The sequence below is a fragment of the Puma concolor genome, chromosome C1, assembly GCF_028749965.1.
Source record: "Puma concolor isolate L17-30 chromosome C1, mPumCon1.1.hap2, whole genome shotgun sequence".
Taxonomy (NCBI): Eukaryota; Metazoa; Chordata; class Mammalia; order Carnivora; family Felidae; genus Puma; species Puma concolor.
The window spans coordinates 167,912,801-167,927,877 of NC_141674.1; the positions used below are offsets into that span (position 1 = coordinate 167,912,801).

At 38.9% G+C, this 15,077-nt stretch overlaps 1 protein-coding gene across 50 annotated transcripts in view; it reads right to left on the reverse strand.

Moving 5' to 3' along the window:
- The window catches only part of TTN (titin), a 277,493-nt gene that overhangs the window by 237,161 nt on the left and 25,255 nt on the right, over positions 1–15,077 (reverse strand). For all 50 annotated transcript variants that reach the window (XM_086719030.1, XM_086719018.1, XM_086719009.1 and 47 more), the window contains 19 exons: positions 14,835–15,050; positions 13,753–13,895; positions 12,008–12,213; positions 11,010–11,243; positions 10,664–10,908; positions 9,517–9,788; positions 9,229–9,393; positions 8,966–9,134; positions 7,171–8,864; positions 6,748–7,029; positions 5,970–6,236; positions 5,600–5,872; positions 5,197–5,460; positions 4,845–5,105; positions 2,958–3,218; positions 2,156–2,419; positions 1,802–2,062; positions 1,411–1,671; positions 492–752 (listed from right to left, as the gene is read on the reverse strand). In XM_086719030.1, coding sequence (XP_086575156.1) covers positions 492–752; positions 1,411–1,671; positions 1,802–2,062; positions 2,156–2,419; positions 2,958–3,218; positions 4,845–5,105; positions 5,197–5,460; positions 5,600–5,872; positions 5,970–6,236; positions 6,748–7,029; positions 7,171–8,864; positions 8,966–9,134; positions 9,229–9,393; positions 9,517–9,788; positions 10,664–10,908; positions 11,010–11,243; positions 12,008–12,213; positions 13,753–13,895; positions 14,835–15,050 — 5,999 coding nt within the window. The remainder of the gene's footprint in view (positions 1–491; positions 753–1,410; positions 1,672–1,801; positions 2,063–2,155; positions 2,420–2,957; positions 3,219–4,844; positions 5,106–5,196; positions 5,461–5,599; positions 5,873–5,969; positions 6,237–6,747; positions 7,030–7,170; positions 8,865–8,965; positions 9,135–9,228; positions 9,394–9,516; positions 9,789–10,663; positions 10,909–11,009; positions 11,244–12,007; positions 12,214–13,752; positions 13,896–14,834; positions 15,051–15,077) is intronic.

Consider the following 15,077-nt stretch of genomic DNA (forward strand, 5'->3'; position numbering starts at 1 on the left):
AAAAAATTAACCTTTCTAACAGCCTTATGACATAACTTAGTATACAATTCACCTGTTTAAAGTGTTCGATTCAGTCGCCTTCAGTATAGTCAGAGTCATGCAACCATTACCATGATCAATGTTTGAATATTCCCATTGCCCCAGAAAGAAACCATGCACCCCTCAGCCATCACCCTCCAGACACCTTCTACTGTCTGCCCTCAGATTTAGAGACAAATCTGTGTCTCTACAGATTTGTGTATTCTGACATTTCCTATAAGTGGAATCACACAATATATGGTCCTTTGGGACTGGCTTCTTTCACCTAGCGTAAAGTTTTTAAGATTCATCCATGTGTAGCATGTACCAGCACTGGCTTTTTATTGCTAACAATATTTCGTGACATGGATACCCACATTTTATTTTTCCATTCACTAATTAGTGCACTGATTAACATTTCGCATAGAGTATTCACATTTATTTTTAAGGATAGGACGTTCGTGAAACCATACCTTCCACATAAAGGGTGGCTGTTGATGTAGCTTTTCCAGCCACAAAGGTGTACTCAGCTGCATCCCCAAAGTGCACGTTCCTGATGTTCAGTGAGTGCGTGAGCTTTTTGGTTCTCATCTGGCACCTGTCAGTTGATTTGATTTCCACACCATTCTTTAACCATTTGTATGAGATGCCTTCATAGTTCACGGTTACCTCAAAGGTAATGGTGTCTTTTTCTTCAGCATTGATGTCTTTCAGCATGGATGTAATCATGATTGCTGCAAAGGGGAAGAAAATACACCGAAGGAGACTTTGTGTCAGCATGATGTGAGTTACAACAAGCACAGAGTGAAAACTAGGGACGTGTTTAGTATGTCTGCTAAGGTGATTGTAGTTCAGGGATATGAGCTGTGAGACCTTCCAGGTACCCCTCTACAACAGGACAAGGCCAAGCAGAAAGAGCTAGTAATAGACACTAGAGGGGCGCCTGGGTGGCGCAGTCGGTTAAGCGTCCGACTTCAGCCAGGTCACGATCTCGCGGTCCGTGAGTTCGAGCCCCACGTCAGGCTCTGGGCTGATGGCTCAGAGCCTGGAGCCTGTTTCCAATTCTGTGTCTCCCTCTCTCTCTGCCCCTCCCCCGTTCATGCTCTGTCTCTCTCTGTCCCAAAAATAAAAAAAAAAAAAAAAAAAAAAAAAAAAACGTTGAAAAAAAAAATAGACACTAGAGCATCTTTGTAGGTAGCCTTTCCAGGCTACTCTAATCAGAAAATTTTAAACAGGTAGAGATACTAGTGCCTAACTCAGTGTGAACACATAGTAGATGTGTCAATCAAGGATTTTTGAGTGGGTTAACTGGTTAGGAAGGAAAGGTGTAGAATACGGAATAACCAGGAGTTTCCCAAATATTTTACACAGCTTTTTTGTCTGTGTACTTACGGGTCACTTTCAGGGTGGCGCTGACTTGGTCATTGCCACAGACAAATGTGTATTCTGCAGAGTCCTCTGTGCTGGTGTTCATGATGATCAGCTGGTGGAGTTTCCCTTGCACGACTATCTTGAACTTCTCACTCATCTCAATCTCCACACCATTCTTCAGCCACATGGAAGGGACATTGAAGTGGGACACCTCACACTCAAAGGAGGCATTTTTCGTCTCAGGTACCTCAATGTTTTTCATGGTTTTTGTAATATGCAATGCTTGGGAAAACCAAAGAGTATTTCAGTTAGTATATATTATTTTTTAAAAAAGCAGATGAAACCAACCAACCAAAAAATGAACACATGCGGATCATCTAGGGAAACGCCATAGGGGCTATCTCATACTTACTCTCCACGAAAAGTTTAGCTTTGCATTCCAATTGCCCCACCACAGCTGTATATTCCCCAGCATCCGAGGGGGAAATATGCTGCAGCATCAGTTTGTGGACCTTCCTTTCCGAGACCAGTCTGTGTTTGTCACTTGGCTTAATCTCCACATTCTTGTGGAACCATTTTACTGGAACCGTGTCATGGGAAACACTAACTTCAAAGGCAACGGTGGCGTTTTCCAAGGCGGTCACATCTTTTGGCTTTTTAATGATCTTGACAGCTAATGAGGAAAGTTGAAACAATTCAGGGACATGGGTTAACTTAGCGGTAACCATTAACCGGCTACTTGTAAAGTGTTTCTGAATCAACTTACTTTCAACGTGCAGTCTGGCACTGGCTCCTAGCTTTCCAAGCTTGAAGCCATACACGGATTCATCCACAACAGCACAGTTTTTAATCCTCAGAGTGTAAACTGTTCCTTTGACTGAGATGTCATACTTGTCATTGGATCGTAGCACAACCCCATTTTTGATCCATTGGACACCCTTTACGTTAGGGTGTGTGAGTTCCACAGTGAAAATGGCATCCTGTGTCTCTGTCACCGTGAGGTTCTTCAGAGTCTTCTTAATTTTGACAGCTGGAGACAAATTTATGATTGATTTAGGAAATAAAGATGGTATCATCAAGTAAAAGAATTCCTGGAATGAGATCATTACCTGGTCATCTTGCAAAAGAACGGTTATCAAAACTTTTGTGGTTTATGCAGCACCTCTATTTTAAAAGATACCTTGAGATTATTTATGAAAACCTGGAATCCAGTTTAAAATGTACACTGTGCAATGATTTTTCTACACTTGATGAGATGAAGTTTGCACAGCTGTATACTAATAGCTTAATAGACTGGAGAAGAACAAAAGAAGGGTGGAGAATGAGAGCATCTCATTAAGCTGTTCCTCCAAGCTGGAACCTAAGAAATGGCTTCTGCACAGAAACACATCTTATAAGCAATTTTGCGCCCTGTGGTATATGGCTTAGAAAGTTTGGAGAGTTTATAATGATTTTATGAAATCATGATTCATGACATCCAGAATAATTATACCATTGACTTTTAAAATGAGAACCATCAAGAACGTAATATAATGTGGAATGGATAAATCTGTTATTATATCACTAACCTTCAACTTTGAGTTTGGCAGAAGTTTTGGAGGTGGCCACCTTGTAGGTATATTCTCCCATGTCATCTAATTTGGTGGCAGCAATGATCAGTCTCCTTTTGTGGTCATCAGATTCACTTCTGATATTGTTACTCAGCGGTAGGTGTTTGCCATCCTTCAGCCATTCTCCTTCAGCATCTGGGTTGGCAACTTCACATTCAAACACAGCTTCCTGTGATTCAGCCACAGTCTGATCGGTGAGTGGCTTGGAGATGGCCCCCCCTTTGGAACAAGAGAAGTACAAGTGTGAGTCCTTTAAAAAAATATTTATACAAAAAGGAAATCTTTGCACAATTAAATATAAAATCAAATTTTAAAACATGATTTTGAATATAATGAACTGTCTAATAGAATTATCGTTGCCCATATTGAGAAGATATCACAGAAAACCCTACTCTAAGTTTGCATGACTGATAAGGAAAATAATGGAATCAGGAAGGTTTTGCAAAGGGAAAGCAACCGGTAAATTAATACTGAATTCTAAGAGCCATACCACATGGATGGCCTCTAACTCAATTCCTTCTTCAAAAGCATTCTACCTAGTCTTCTAAGGATTGTTTCCTGCAAATGTGTCTAATATTTGATTGGGAAAAGATGTGCTAAACAAAATGTACAGTCATCAATGTTTCTATAAGATAAGAGATTCTTATGTACTAAAAAAATCACTATTTTAACAACTGTTATCTCTTTTATGAAGCTTCCCCCTTTGTCTCCATGGCCATCATTCACTGGCAGAAAAAAATTACTCCTTCAGCAAGTTAGTTGCTGATATATCTGTACCTCTCTAAAAATTGTGAATTCCTCAAGAAAAAATATCATGCCTCATTTGTTTTTGTGTCCTGTGCTTCTAGCAGTCCTTGCCTATGGTAGAGCCTTAAAAAATGTTGAGTGAAATAATATAAGGGCTCATAGTTTTTTCTTGTTTGCACACATTTAAAAACATGCAATTTATATTACACATGTCAGAGTGCAAGATCCAAAATTTTGTTTCAGGAGTGTTTTTCACAGTCAAATATCTGCAGAAATATTATAATGTAATAAAGTATAATCTAGGTAACATATGACGTGGGACACACACTTCCCATATGGACTACACAATTTAATCTCGATGTCATATCTCAACTCCTCAGTAATTAAATTGTAATAAACCAAGCAAATTAATGATGACTTCTAGTTTTTTCTTAGCAATTGATTTATGCTTTTGGTTCTCCATTTTGAAACTAGGGATTTCTGCTGAATGAGAATGGTCTACTTCATGTCACAAGAAAGAGATATATAGATACATTGAGTTATATTTAAAAATTTTCACTGCGTTCATAAAACAAGTATGAAGGGAACAAAAGATACAAAAGTTGAAGAAATAAGAATGATTAAAAAAAAAGAAATACACCTTTAGAGTAGGAAAGTTTAAATAAAGCTCAGTTCAACAAATGTTTATTGATCATCTATCACGTGCAATATGTTAGAGAACACAGATGGGAAAGAAGCAAAATTCCAGATTGGAAGAGTTTATACTCTGGTGTGAGAAGAAGAAATGGGCAATGAGAAAAGTATGTGATAAAGGCCATGGAAGAGACACATACAAAATAATCCTGAGGTTGTTGGAATAAGATCTTACACAAATGGGAAAATTAAGGAAGGCTTCACAAAAAGATGGCATTTGAGGTAGGTCTCCCTAGAAGCACATGGTGGGGAAAGTGTTGAGGGGACTCCTGACTTTGAGAACAGCATAAGCAGAGGCATGGAAGAAGGAACCTGATGGGAATTTGGAAGGAAATGGGCCACAATTTCTTAAATTGAAATAAGTACCCCACATAAGAACTCAGACTGAATGACAAATGTACCAACCTGCCACAGTAAGTTTTCCAGATGTCATATTTTCTCCAGCAAAAAATGTATATTTTCCTTCATCATCTTTCATCATATTTAGAACTGTCAGCTTATATATTTTTCCATGAGCTTCAATTTTATATTTGGAACTGGGTGTGATTTCTTTGTCCTTAAAATTCCACAAAACATCAATTCCTGAGTGGGATAGCTCAACTTCTAAGACCACATTTTGGGTTTCTGTACAGGTAAGGTCACGAAGACCTCTGATAATTTTAATTTCTGGGGAAAAAGAAAATAAACACTTGGTTAATATTACACTGGGAAAATAGAATGCTTAAAACAATAATAAGTTAAATGGAAGAATCCTTACTTTCCACAGAAAGATCACAGCTAGTTTCGACTCTGCCAACCATCAGCTTGTAAGGTCCTTCATCTGAGGCGTGGGTCCGGTTAATCACTAGTCGCTGCTTAGTGCCTTTGACGATGGCTTGTACACGATCATCAGGCTTGATTTGTTCATCATTTAAGTACCATTTAACAGAAGTCACATCAGGGACTGATACCTTGCATTCGAGCACAGCCTTGGTACCCTCAATCACATTAACATCCTTCAGAGGTGTTATCACTTCAACACCTGCAAAACCACACAGACACACACACACACACACACACACACACACACACAATTAATGTGAATTTTGTTTTAAATGCCTAATTAAAGTTTTCTACCTCACTTAAAAATATACACATAAAAATATGTAAGTTGCACTCACTGTAGACAGAGACACGCCCACTGGTTGATAGTCCAAGGGATGGAATGGTGAAGGAGTAATTTCCAGCATCCTCCTTAGTCATGTCTTCAATAAGCAGCATATGTGACTGTTTGTCTATCACAATGTGAACCCTGTCACTGGGCTGTACTTCTTGGCCATCTTTCATCCAGACACCTTCCACATTCTCTAAGGAGACCTTAACCTCAAGCTGAACAATGTCACCTTCACAGACTTTTTGATCACTAAGTCCTTGTAGAATAGCAATGGGACGGGCTGTGAAATATGGGGAGAAAAGTGAAAGTTATGATCATTTCTTATCAATAAGCCATAATGATATTCCCTTCAGGCCAAAAAGAACAGGCAGACTTACGTTTCATCTTTAGTTTACAGGTTGTCTTTTTCCCATCGACAACAAAGGTGTATTCTCCCTGGTCCTCTTTGGTCACATCCTTAACTGTGAGGTTCTGACGTCCACGACGAGATGTAATTGTGTATTTACCATTGGACTTCAGCTCCACACCGTTATGATACCATTTGCCTTCTATATTTTCTGGGGATATAATGCACTCTAACTCTCCTGAAAACGATTCTGGAACTTCTATATCCTGAAGTTCCTTCACAAACTCAACAACTGCACCTGAGGCATAAGATAAAGAGAAGTTAATTTTTCTTGAGAGTTACACATCTAGACTTAGGGTAGAAAAAATTCCTTGTAATTCTCTCAAATCCCCCCATGCTATCAGAAATATTCTTAATGTGTACCTGCTGATGAACTGAGGAATATATTTTCAATAAAAAAGGTTATTTTACTTAAATTTTTTTTAAAACAGAATTTTATTTCAATGTAAAAATTTAAAAATAAGGCATCAAAATAACCTTGATTTTTAAAAATCCAAATTGTCGTTAACGTGAGAGAAGAATGTCATGTCATGCCATCCAATAATTTTGAAATAAAAATTTTGAAAAAAAATAAAAATCCAAATTGTCAATAATCTCAATTAGTGGTATACATTCAGGAATCTTGCTATGGAGGTTATATTCAACTCCCACATAGTTCTTTTCATAAAAGGAAAATTGCAAAGCTAATTTGATCACATACTAAGGGTGACTTTAGAACTTAAGTAAATGGTGAAATTATTATTTACTACCTTCGACGATAAGTTTCGCTGTTGTTTTTACATTTTCATCTTCCACAAGTACACAGCTATAGTCTTCAGCATCAGATGTGTCAATCGTCAGTATGGACAGGAAGTGAACCTTTCTGTCAGAGTGCATCCTATATTTATCTCCCGTGTGAACCTCCACACCATCTTTATACCATTTCACTTTGACAAATGGCTCTGAAGTTTCACATTCAAAGGTTGCCATGGTGTCTTTTTCCTTAGCAACAACATCTTGTAATTCCTGTGTGAAAATGATTGATTGCTTGGCTACAAGAAAAGGGGGGAAAAAGACATTATATTAAATTAAATTCACAATTTGAATGGGAAAATAAAATAAAAAGAAATACACCAATGGATATTCATGGATAAATAGAGATAGATCCATCAAACCAAAGACATCGAAATTACCTTGGACAAGTAAGAATGCATGGCTTGAGGTTTCTCCAGCTATGTTGATGGCTTTCACCATGATGCTGGCAGAATCCTCAGCAGTCACATCTCTTATGACCAGTTCACAAACATTGTCTTCGGGCCAGTACCAGTAGATTCGGTCAGAGCGTTCGATCTTTACACCATTTTTGTACCATTCACATTCAGGATCTGGTTTTCCCACCACTCTGACCCGGAAGTGTGCGTCAGATCCTTGGCCCACTGTTTGGCTTTGGATTCTTTCAAAGATTTTAGGAGCTTCCATACTAGGACTTAGTTCAATTTTATCAGGTTTAAAAGTTGGGATAGTGATTTTGCCCTCTTCAGCAAGGGCTTTCTTTTCCTCTTCAGTTAATTCTTTGGTCCAGTGGAGAAGTTCATCTTTTGTCTTCCTTAGGAGTTCTTCATAGGATTCATCCTTCTTACGAGACTTGAGCTCCACAGCAGTAATTGCTTCATAATATCCCTCCTCAGTTCTGCGCTTGAATTTACTGCGCAGCTCTTCTGACTCTTCAGGTACCTTTTCATGGGTAATTCTTTCAGCCCTTTTCAACTTCACAACTTCCTTGGTTTCAGTGGTGTCAACAGGTCTATCTACTTTTTGTACTTCAAACTGAAGTTTTCCAGGTTCATGTACATGAAACTCGGGCTTTGGTTCAGGGGCTCGTCTGAGGACAGACCTAAAATCTTCCCTCTGTTGGATCTCAAGTTTCACTTTATGCTCTATCACACCTTCAGGATTTTCTGCAGTAACCTTGACTTCCCCTGTATCGTATGATTTGCAGTCCACGATGTCCAAATAATGAATGCCATCATAACGAACTCTGAACCTTTTGCTTTTGCGAATGAGTTGTCCATTGAGGTACCAGTTGACTTTGGGTTGAGGGTAACCGGTCACTCGGCAACGGAATCTAGCGGTCTCCCCTTCAAGTACTCTTACTGGCTCTGGGAACAAAACAATGTCTGGCTTTTGCTTCTCTTTTTGATCTGTTGTTACACCTGTAAGAGCACCTTCATGAGCCATCCTCTCTAACTCTTCAATTCTTTGTAAGCCTTTCCTCCCCTCAGGCAATTGAGACTCTTCCACAAGACTTTTTTCATCTTTAACAATAAGTGTAGCAGATGTGTGATCTGTTCCATATTTGTTAGTAGCTCTACAAGTAATGATACCACTGTCTCTGGAATATGCAACCCCGTAATCAAGGCTGCAATACCCAAACTCATTGATCATACGGAGCCTGTTGGCTGCTTCAAGTGGCTTCCCATCATGGAGCCATTCCACCACCATTGTTGGGTCACCAATTGGTGTTAGCCTACACTCAAAGTGGGCGGGCCCAAAGCGCTTGAGTCTTAAGGAAGTGAGTTTTTTCTTGAAAAATGGTTTCTGTTGTTTCTCTTTATCATAGAGGTCACCCTCTTCCCATTGCTCTTGACCATATCGCATATGGAGGGGCTCCAGTTCTGGGGCTGCAATCTCTTTTGCTCTATATGTCCCTCGTGGGATGATTAATTTTCTCTCTGGTTCAGGCTCTGCAAACTCAACTTCAACATTTACTTTGCATCTCGTAGTATCTCTGCCAGCCTTATTGATAGCAGTTGCCGTATACCAGGCAGAATCTTGGCTGGCAGTGGAATCAATTCTAAGAGCAGCTTCTCCCTTTATGCCTTCAATTCTATAAAAAGGGAAGAAAAATCAATACAGAAGTAGTTATTGCTTCTTTAGTTATTTGGATTTGATAATGAGCTTAGTTTTATTATTTTCAAGCAAACTCACATGATTCTTGGATATTTATGAGGTACAATGATGTCACTGTTTTTCAGCCATACAATGTCAGGGTTGGGATTACCCGTAGCTCTGACTTTCATTTCAAGTCGAGAACCTTCCTTTATATTGACATTTTTTAGTTTTTCCACAAACATTGGTTTTACCTGATGTTCCACAGCTGGAAGAGAAAGTTTGTGATTCAGAGTGAGTAGGGCTGAAATACCTGTTTATAGCCCAAGTAATAAGGTAGTTTCTTTATTAAGGGCTAATACCTTCCACAGTTAAAATCACTGAAATCGAAGATTTGCCTGCCCTGTTTTGGGCAACCACAGTCCATTCCCCAGAATCACTGGGGGATGCAGGGACAATAATCAGTGATTGGGTACCATCTTCTTTAATGACTACTTTATGGGTATAATCATTGACAATTTGCTGGCCTGTAAAAAATTAAGTAAAGAAGAAAACATAGATTAAAATAGTTCTTTTTAAAAAGTGCTGTACATACATATAAGCTTATTTTTGTGTTTCATGATTTGTAAGTAAAAAATTATCATACTTACCATCATGAAACCAGAAGGTCTCTGGCATAGGTCTACCGACAACCTTTAAGTCAAATCTGGCAGTTTGTCCTTCTAAACATTTGAAAGAAGCAGGCTTTAACACAAAGACTGGCTTATACAGTCTCTCAAGTTGTGACTCATCTGTTTCCTCCAGCCGACGTCCAGGGGACATTCTTGCAGGGGACATCCGTGCAGGTGACATCCTTGCAGGGGACATGCGTGCAGGAGACATGCGTATAGGAGATCTACTCACTGAACGTGGAGAGATGGATCTGAAAAACAAAACAGAATATTTTCATGAGGCACAGAGAAAACAAAGCAAGATAAACAAACCCCCTTCTTAATGTTATTTTAGAATATACTTCATATATTATTAGAAGGCACTTCAAACTCACTGGGATCCAAAACAGAATACATTATTGTTGCCCCCAAATCTATGTTTTCCATATATCCTCAATCCCAGTCAGTATTATTCAACACAGTCAAGTACTCAGCCTTAAAATCTTGGAATAATTCTTAATACAGTCTTTCCATCATCACCCGAATTAGTCACCAAACCCTTCTGATTCAACTGCTAAAACATCTCAATAAATGTTGGTCAGTTAAATAACCCAATGAATAAATTTATAGAAAAAGAGAAATATAATTTTTTACCCAAGGGAAGGGAAAACATAGAAATTATATTTGAAAAAAACCAAAAACCTATTTGCCCATTGCAGCCAGACTGGCTTGGATTGAATTTCAAGTGCTGGCACAATCAGGGCTGGTGAACTAAGACAATTTTTATAGGCTCACAAAGATTAAGTGCCCCCACTTCTAAAATAGTAATAAGAATACCTACATTGCAGGGTTGTTGTATAAATTAGAGATAACATATGTAAAATTAGGTATTAAGTAAACCTTTATAGTTTTCATCATATTGGTTCTAGCACCAGCAAATGAATAACATGCCACACTAATGACAATGCTTTGCTCACCTTGCACAGGGGCAGGAAGTAAAAACTCTTGGCATCATCTGAATTGCGAATGGCAAGTTTTGGTGTTATCTCCACTTTTTTGGCCCCCACACAACAGCAATTTGCTATTGGGATATTTGGTGTTTTAAACAATTTAAACATTAATCAACCCAAATTGTTCTGAGTCTTACCTTATTCTGCTCACTGATTCTGGCGTAGGTATGTAAGTCGGAGCACTGAGAGGTGCAGCAGGTTCCACATACAATTTCCCTGAGCAAATTGCATTTCCCTTAATATTGCTGGCAAATGCGGTGTAGATGCCTTCATCTTCTGGAAGAACAACAGGTATTCGCAGACTAGCTCTGCCATCTTGCAGAAAGTCCATCTGGTATCTCTCTCCATGTTTGATGCGCTTGCCATCTTTGTACCACGCAATCTGCAAATAATATGCATATTTGAAAAAAATTAGATAAAATAGTTATTGTAGATGATGTATATCTTTATTGTAGTGTGGAGGCATGATGTTTATTTTTTTACCTTGGGTAATGGATAGCCAGACATCTTGCAATGAAAAGTAACACCCATTCCCTCAAGAATTCTATAATTCTTGATTCTTAAATCAAATCCTGCTTCAATAGCTTCAGATTCAGAAATGTCAACTGCCATCTTCTCTTCTCCATCTTCTTCAAGAAGTTCTTCTAATGTAGTCTTTATTATTCTGTATTCAATTTCTTTGATGAGCCTCTCTTCAAAGGAAGAAATATGGAATTCCTATGTAGTAAAAAAGATGACAGTTTGTTAAAAATATATAAATCTTGACAAACAGAAATGCTTTAAGACTATTAGTTTTAGGGGCACCTTGGTGGCTTAGTTGGTTAATCATCCAACTCTTAATTTTGGCTCAGGTCATGATCTCGCAGTTCATGAGATTGAGCCCCATGTGGGACTCTGCGCTGACAGTGTGGAGCCTGCTTGGGATTCTCTCTCTCTCCCTCTCTCTGTGCCCCTTCCCTGCTCATGCACATGCTGTCTTTTAAAATAAATAAATTAACTTTTTAAAAAAAGAGTATTAGTTTCAGAGATAAGGATCCAAGTTTTGGGGGGAAAATCTAGGAAGATTTTTGTTTGTTTTTGTTTTTCAGTGAGAATTATAGGAGTCCCTGTTTTGTTTTCTAATCTGCATTACCATCATCTCTGTCAGTTCATGCTGTGGCATCTTGGGTCAATGATATTCTAAAGGCACAGGTTACTTTGGGATGCTCATTCTACAGATGAAGGGATTTGGTCAGCAGTGGACCTGGTCATTCTAATATTTATCTTTTCCTGCATATATAGAATCCTTATTTCTAAAGCCACATTATGCAGCAGGTCACGAAGGTTAAGGAAACTCATCGGCAGTGAACTTGGAGCTAATAACTATAGCCCAATCATTACCCCATCACCTGACAATGAAAATATCAAACAAAAAGAGGGGCACCTTGGAAGGAAAGTGTAATTTATGAGATGATTTGCTTGGTCATTATTCTTATACTCACCTGTTCTTCTACAAAAGTTCTGACCATTACAGTATCTTTGGCCATTTTTTTCCTAATTAAGGCCTGTTCTTTTTCATACTCTTTTTCATAATCAGAGTATAAAAATCCAGGTGCTATTTCTCCAACTTTAGGTTCTTGCACAAATGCAGTCATTTGTGTTTGGTAAAGCATTTCTTGCTGGGACTTCATCAGTGACTCATAATCAGCTAGGAGTTAAAAACAGAAGTTGTTTTAAAGTTTTGACTTAAATTCCAGTATAGTTAACATACAGTGTGATATTACTTTCAGGTGTATACTAAGGTGATTCAACAATTCCATCTGACACCCAGTGATCGTCAAGACAAGTGCCCTCCTTAATCCCCATCACCTATTCCACCCATCCCCCCAGCCACCTCCCCTTCAGTAACCAGCAGCATGTTCCACACAGTTAAGAGTCTGTTTCTAGGGGCGCCTGGGTGGCGCAGTCGGTTAAGCGTCCGACTTCAGCCAGGTCAAGATCTCGCGGTCCGTGAGTTCAAGCCCCGCGTCAGGCTCTGGGCTGATGGCTCGGAGCCTGGAGCCTGTGTCCGATTCTGTGTCTCCCTCTCTCTCTGCCCCTCCCCCGTTCATGCTCTGTCTCTCTCTGTCCCAAAAATAAATAAACGTTGAAAAATAAAATAAAATAAAGGCAAAGTGAGGATGCCTGTTTTAAAAAAAAAAAAAAAAAAAAAGAGTCTGTTTCTTGGTTTGTCTCTCTCTCCCTCTCTTTCTCTTTCTCCCCTTTGCTCATTTGTTTTAAGAACATAAGTTAATTTTTAATGTTCTTATGAAAAAGCCTTCATGCCACTTCATTCAGGCAAGCCCTACACTAGAGAAAGTTGATAATCAAAAGCCAGATTTTCTAAATTTTACTCTCAAGGTGCTCAATATCTGTTAGATTGAAATTCAAAACCAAACTTGCCTTGACAAGTCAAAGCAGCCTGTACTGTTGTAGAAAGAATTTTGTTACCAGTCAGTTCTTTAGGAACTATCCTGGGGGGGTCTTCCTAATTTGCCATGTGGCTTTTGGCAATTCATCTATCTTCCTGGGTCTTGAGTGCTCTATCTGCTAAATTAGGATAATATCCTAACTTTCTCTAAGGGATATTGGGCAGGTCAAATGAGACAAAACATGGGATGGTCCGCTGTAAATGTGAACAATTAAGCGAAAGTAAATGTGACCCACAGATACATTCAGTTTGGCCTGAATGCCATTATGCTTTTTGTCCAATTACTTATGAATCCTGAAAAATCTTGATTTCCAAGTTTTCTTTAAAATACCAGAAACTCTAGGAACATTGAGCCTGGCAGGTATGTGCCTGGTCACAACACAGTGGAGGCAGGGAACGACTGCCCCCTTGAGGCGGGGCATATGCTCTCCAGTTTGCCACTATCTTCCTACCACTCACTGATATTATCTGTCTGGATCTGGAAGGCAGCGAGATATGGAGTCTTTGCATCTTCGAAGGCATGATACGCTTAGAAATGAAGGCACCAGATAGAAACTTCGTGCCAGAACCGTGATGTTTAGCACCAGCATGGCTTTTGAGGCCACTTGGTCTAAAACATTTTCTGTATAGCTGAGGCCAAGAGAGGGTAGCAATGGGGACAGAGCCAGAATCAGAACTGGGATATTTTAATAGGTCTTTGATAAACACACAACAGTGCTACTTCCCTGCATTTCCATTCCTATCAGGCACATAGGAAGTACTAAGGGCTGCATTTACCTTCTTCCAGCAGGGAGGCAGAGGCAGAAGTCTCGCCATGCTTATTACGAATAACAATAGTGTATTCTCCAGCATCATCGGCAAAAGTCATTGAAATCACCAGTCTGCACTCTCCAGTTTGTTTGTTGTAACTCACTTTGTATCTTTACGGAAATGAACATACATAAAATTCACTCACAAATAACCCTATGTGAATAAACAAACCCTCATGTGGATCTATGGTATAAAATTCAATGATCTTAAACATGAGACCAAGCTCCATATAGAATATAAGATTGCTGAAAATGGAGGAAAGTGCACGGACATGAGTAGTGAGGGACAAACAACTTAAACTTTTCATTTTGAATAAGGCTCATATATTCTTTGAAATAAACGATAGAATATAATACCACTAGAATCAACCACATGGAAAGGGCTTCAGTGTTTATGTGAGCAAATGATGAGGTCATTTAAACACTTGGGTATTTCTCTTTGTTCAGTATTTTGCTCCTTGTTTCATGTGAAGATCAAATGAATAATCAAAACAATACATTCCTTTAAATATTTCAATTTTAAGCCTCTGGTATACTATATTTCTTCTTATTAAGACATAAGAGGTACATTTTTAGATGAGTTGTCTCAAGCTGCAGAAAATTCAAAGCTAAATTTTACATTCAATTATAACAAATTTATTAGCACAGATTTTCATGTATAACTTTCTTCTTCATTACATGACCCTTGTTCTTTTCTCTTTTAGTGACTTTAATTATTATGCATTTCTGCTGAACGCTGTCTTACACGCTTTCTAGAAGAACATGTGTATGTGTGTAAAAATCCACATTTTCTCTATTTCACTGGCGCTATACATGACTCAAACTAGAGTATAAAGAAATTTATCTTCTATCCACTTTTGTCACACAGCTTTGTTCCTCGGTGAGACTGTGCAAAAATGTAAAAATAGCTGAAAACATACCCTAAAGTTTCCATAATAAAAGAGCCTACATTTGGGGGATGGTAGGGTAGGTATATCCCACCTCTCTCTAGGCTTCCTTATACATATCATACAAATCACAGAGAACTCTATCAGTCAGCCATCAACATACCTGTATCCCGTGGTGAGAGGGACACCAGATTTTTTCCAGTAGACGTGGGGCTTTGGGTTGCCGCCAACCTGACATTCAAACACAACACTCCCACCTTCCACCAGTTTCTGGACCACTGGTTTTGTAATAAAGAAAGGAGCGGCGGGTTCTCCGGGGGCTGCTTGTTCCTCTGTGATGCTGGTATCAGTCATTACCACATCTCTTGACTCTACCAAGCTGGAAAGAGAATTCCCTTAAAATTAG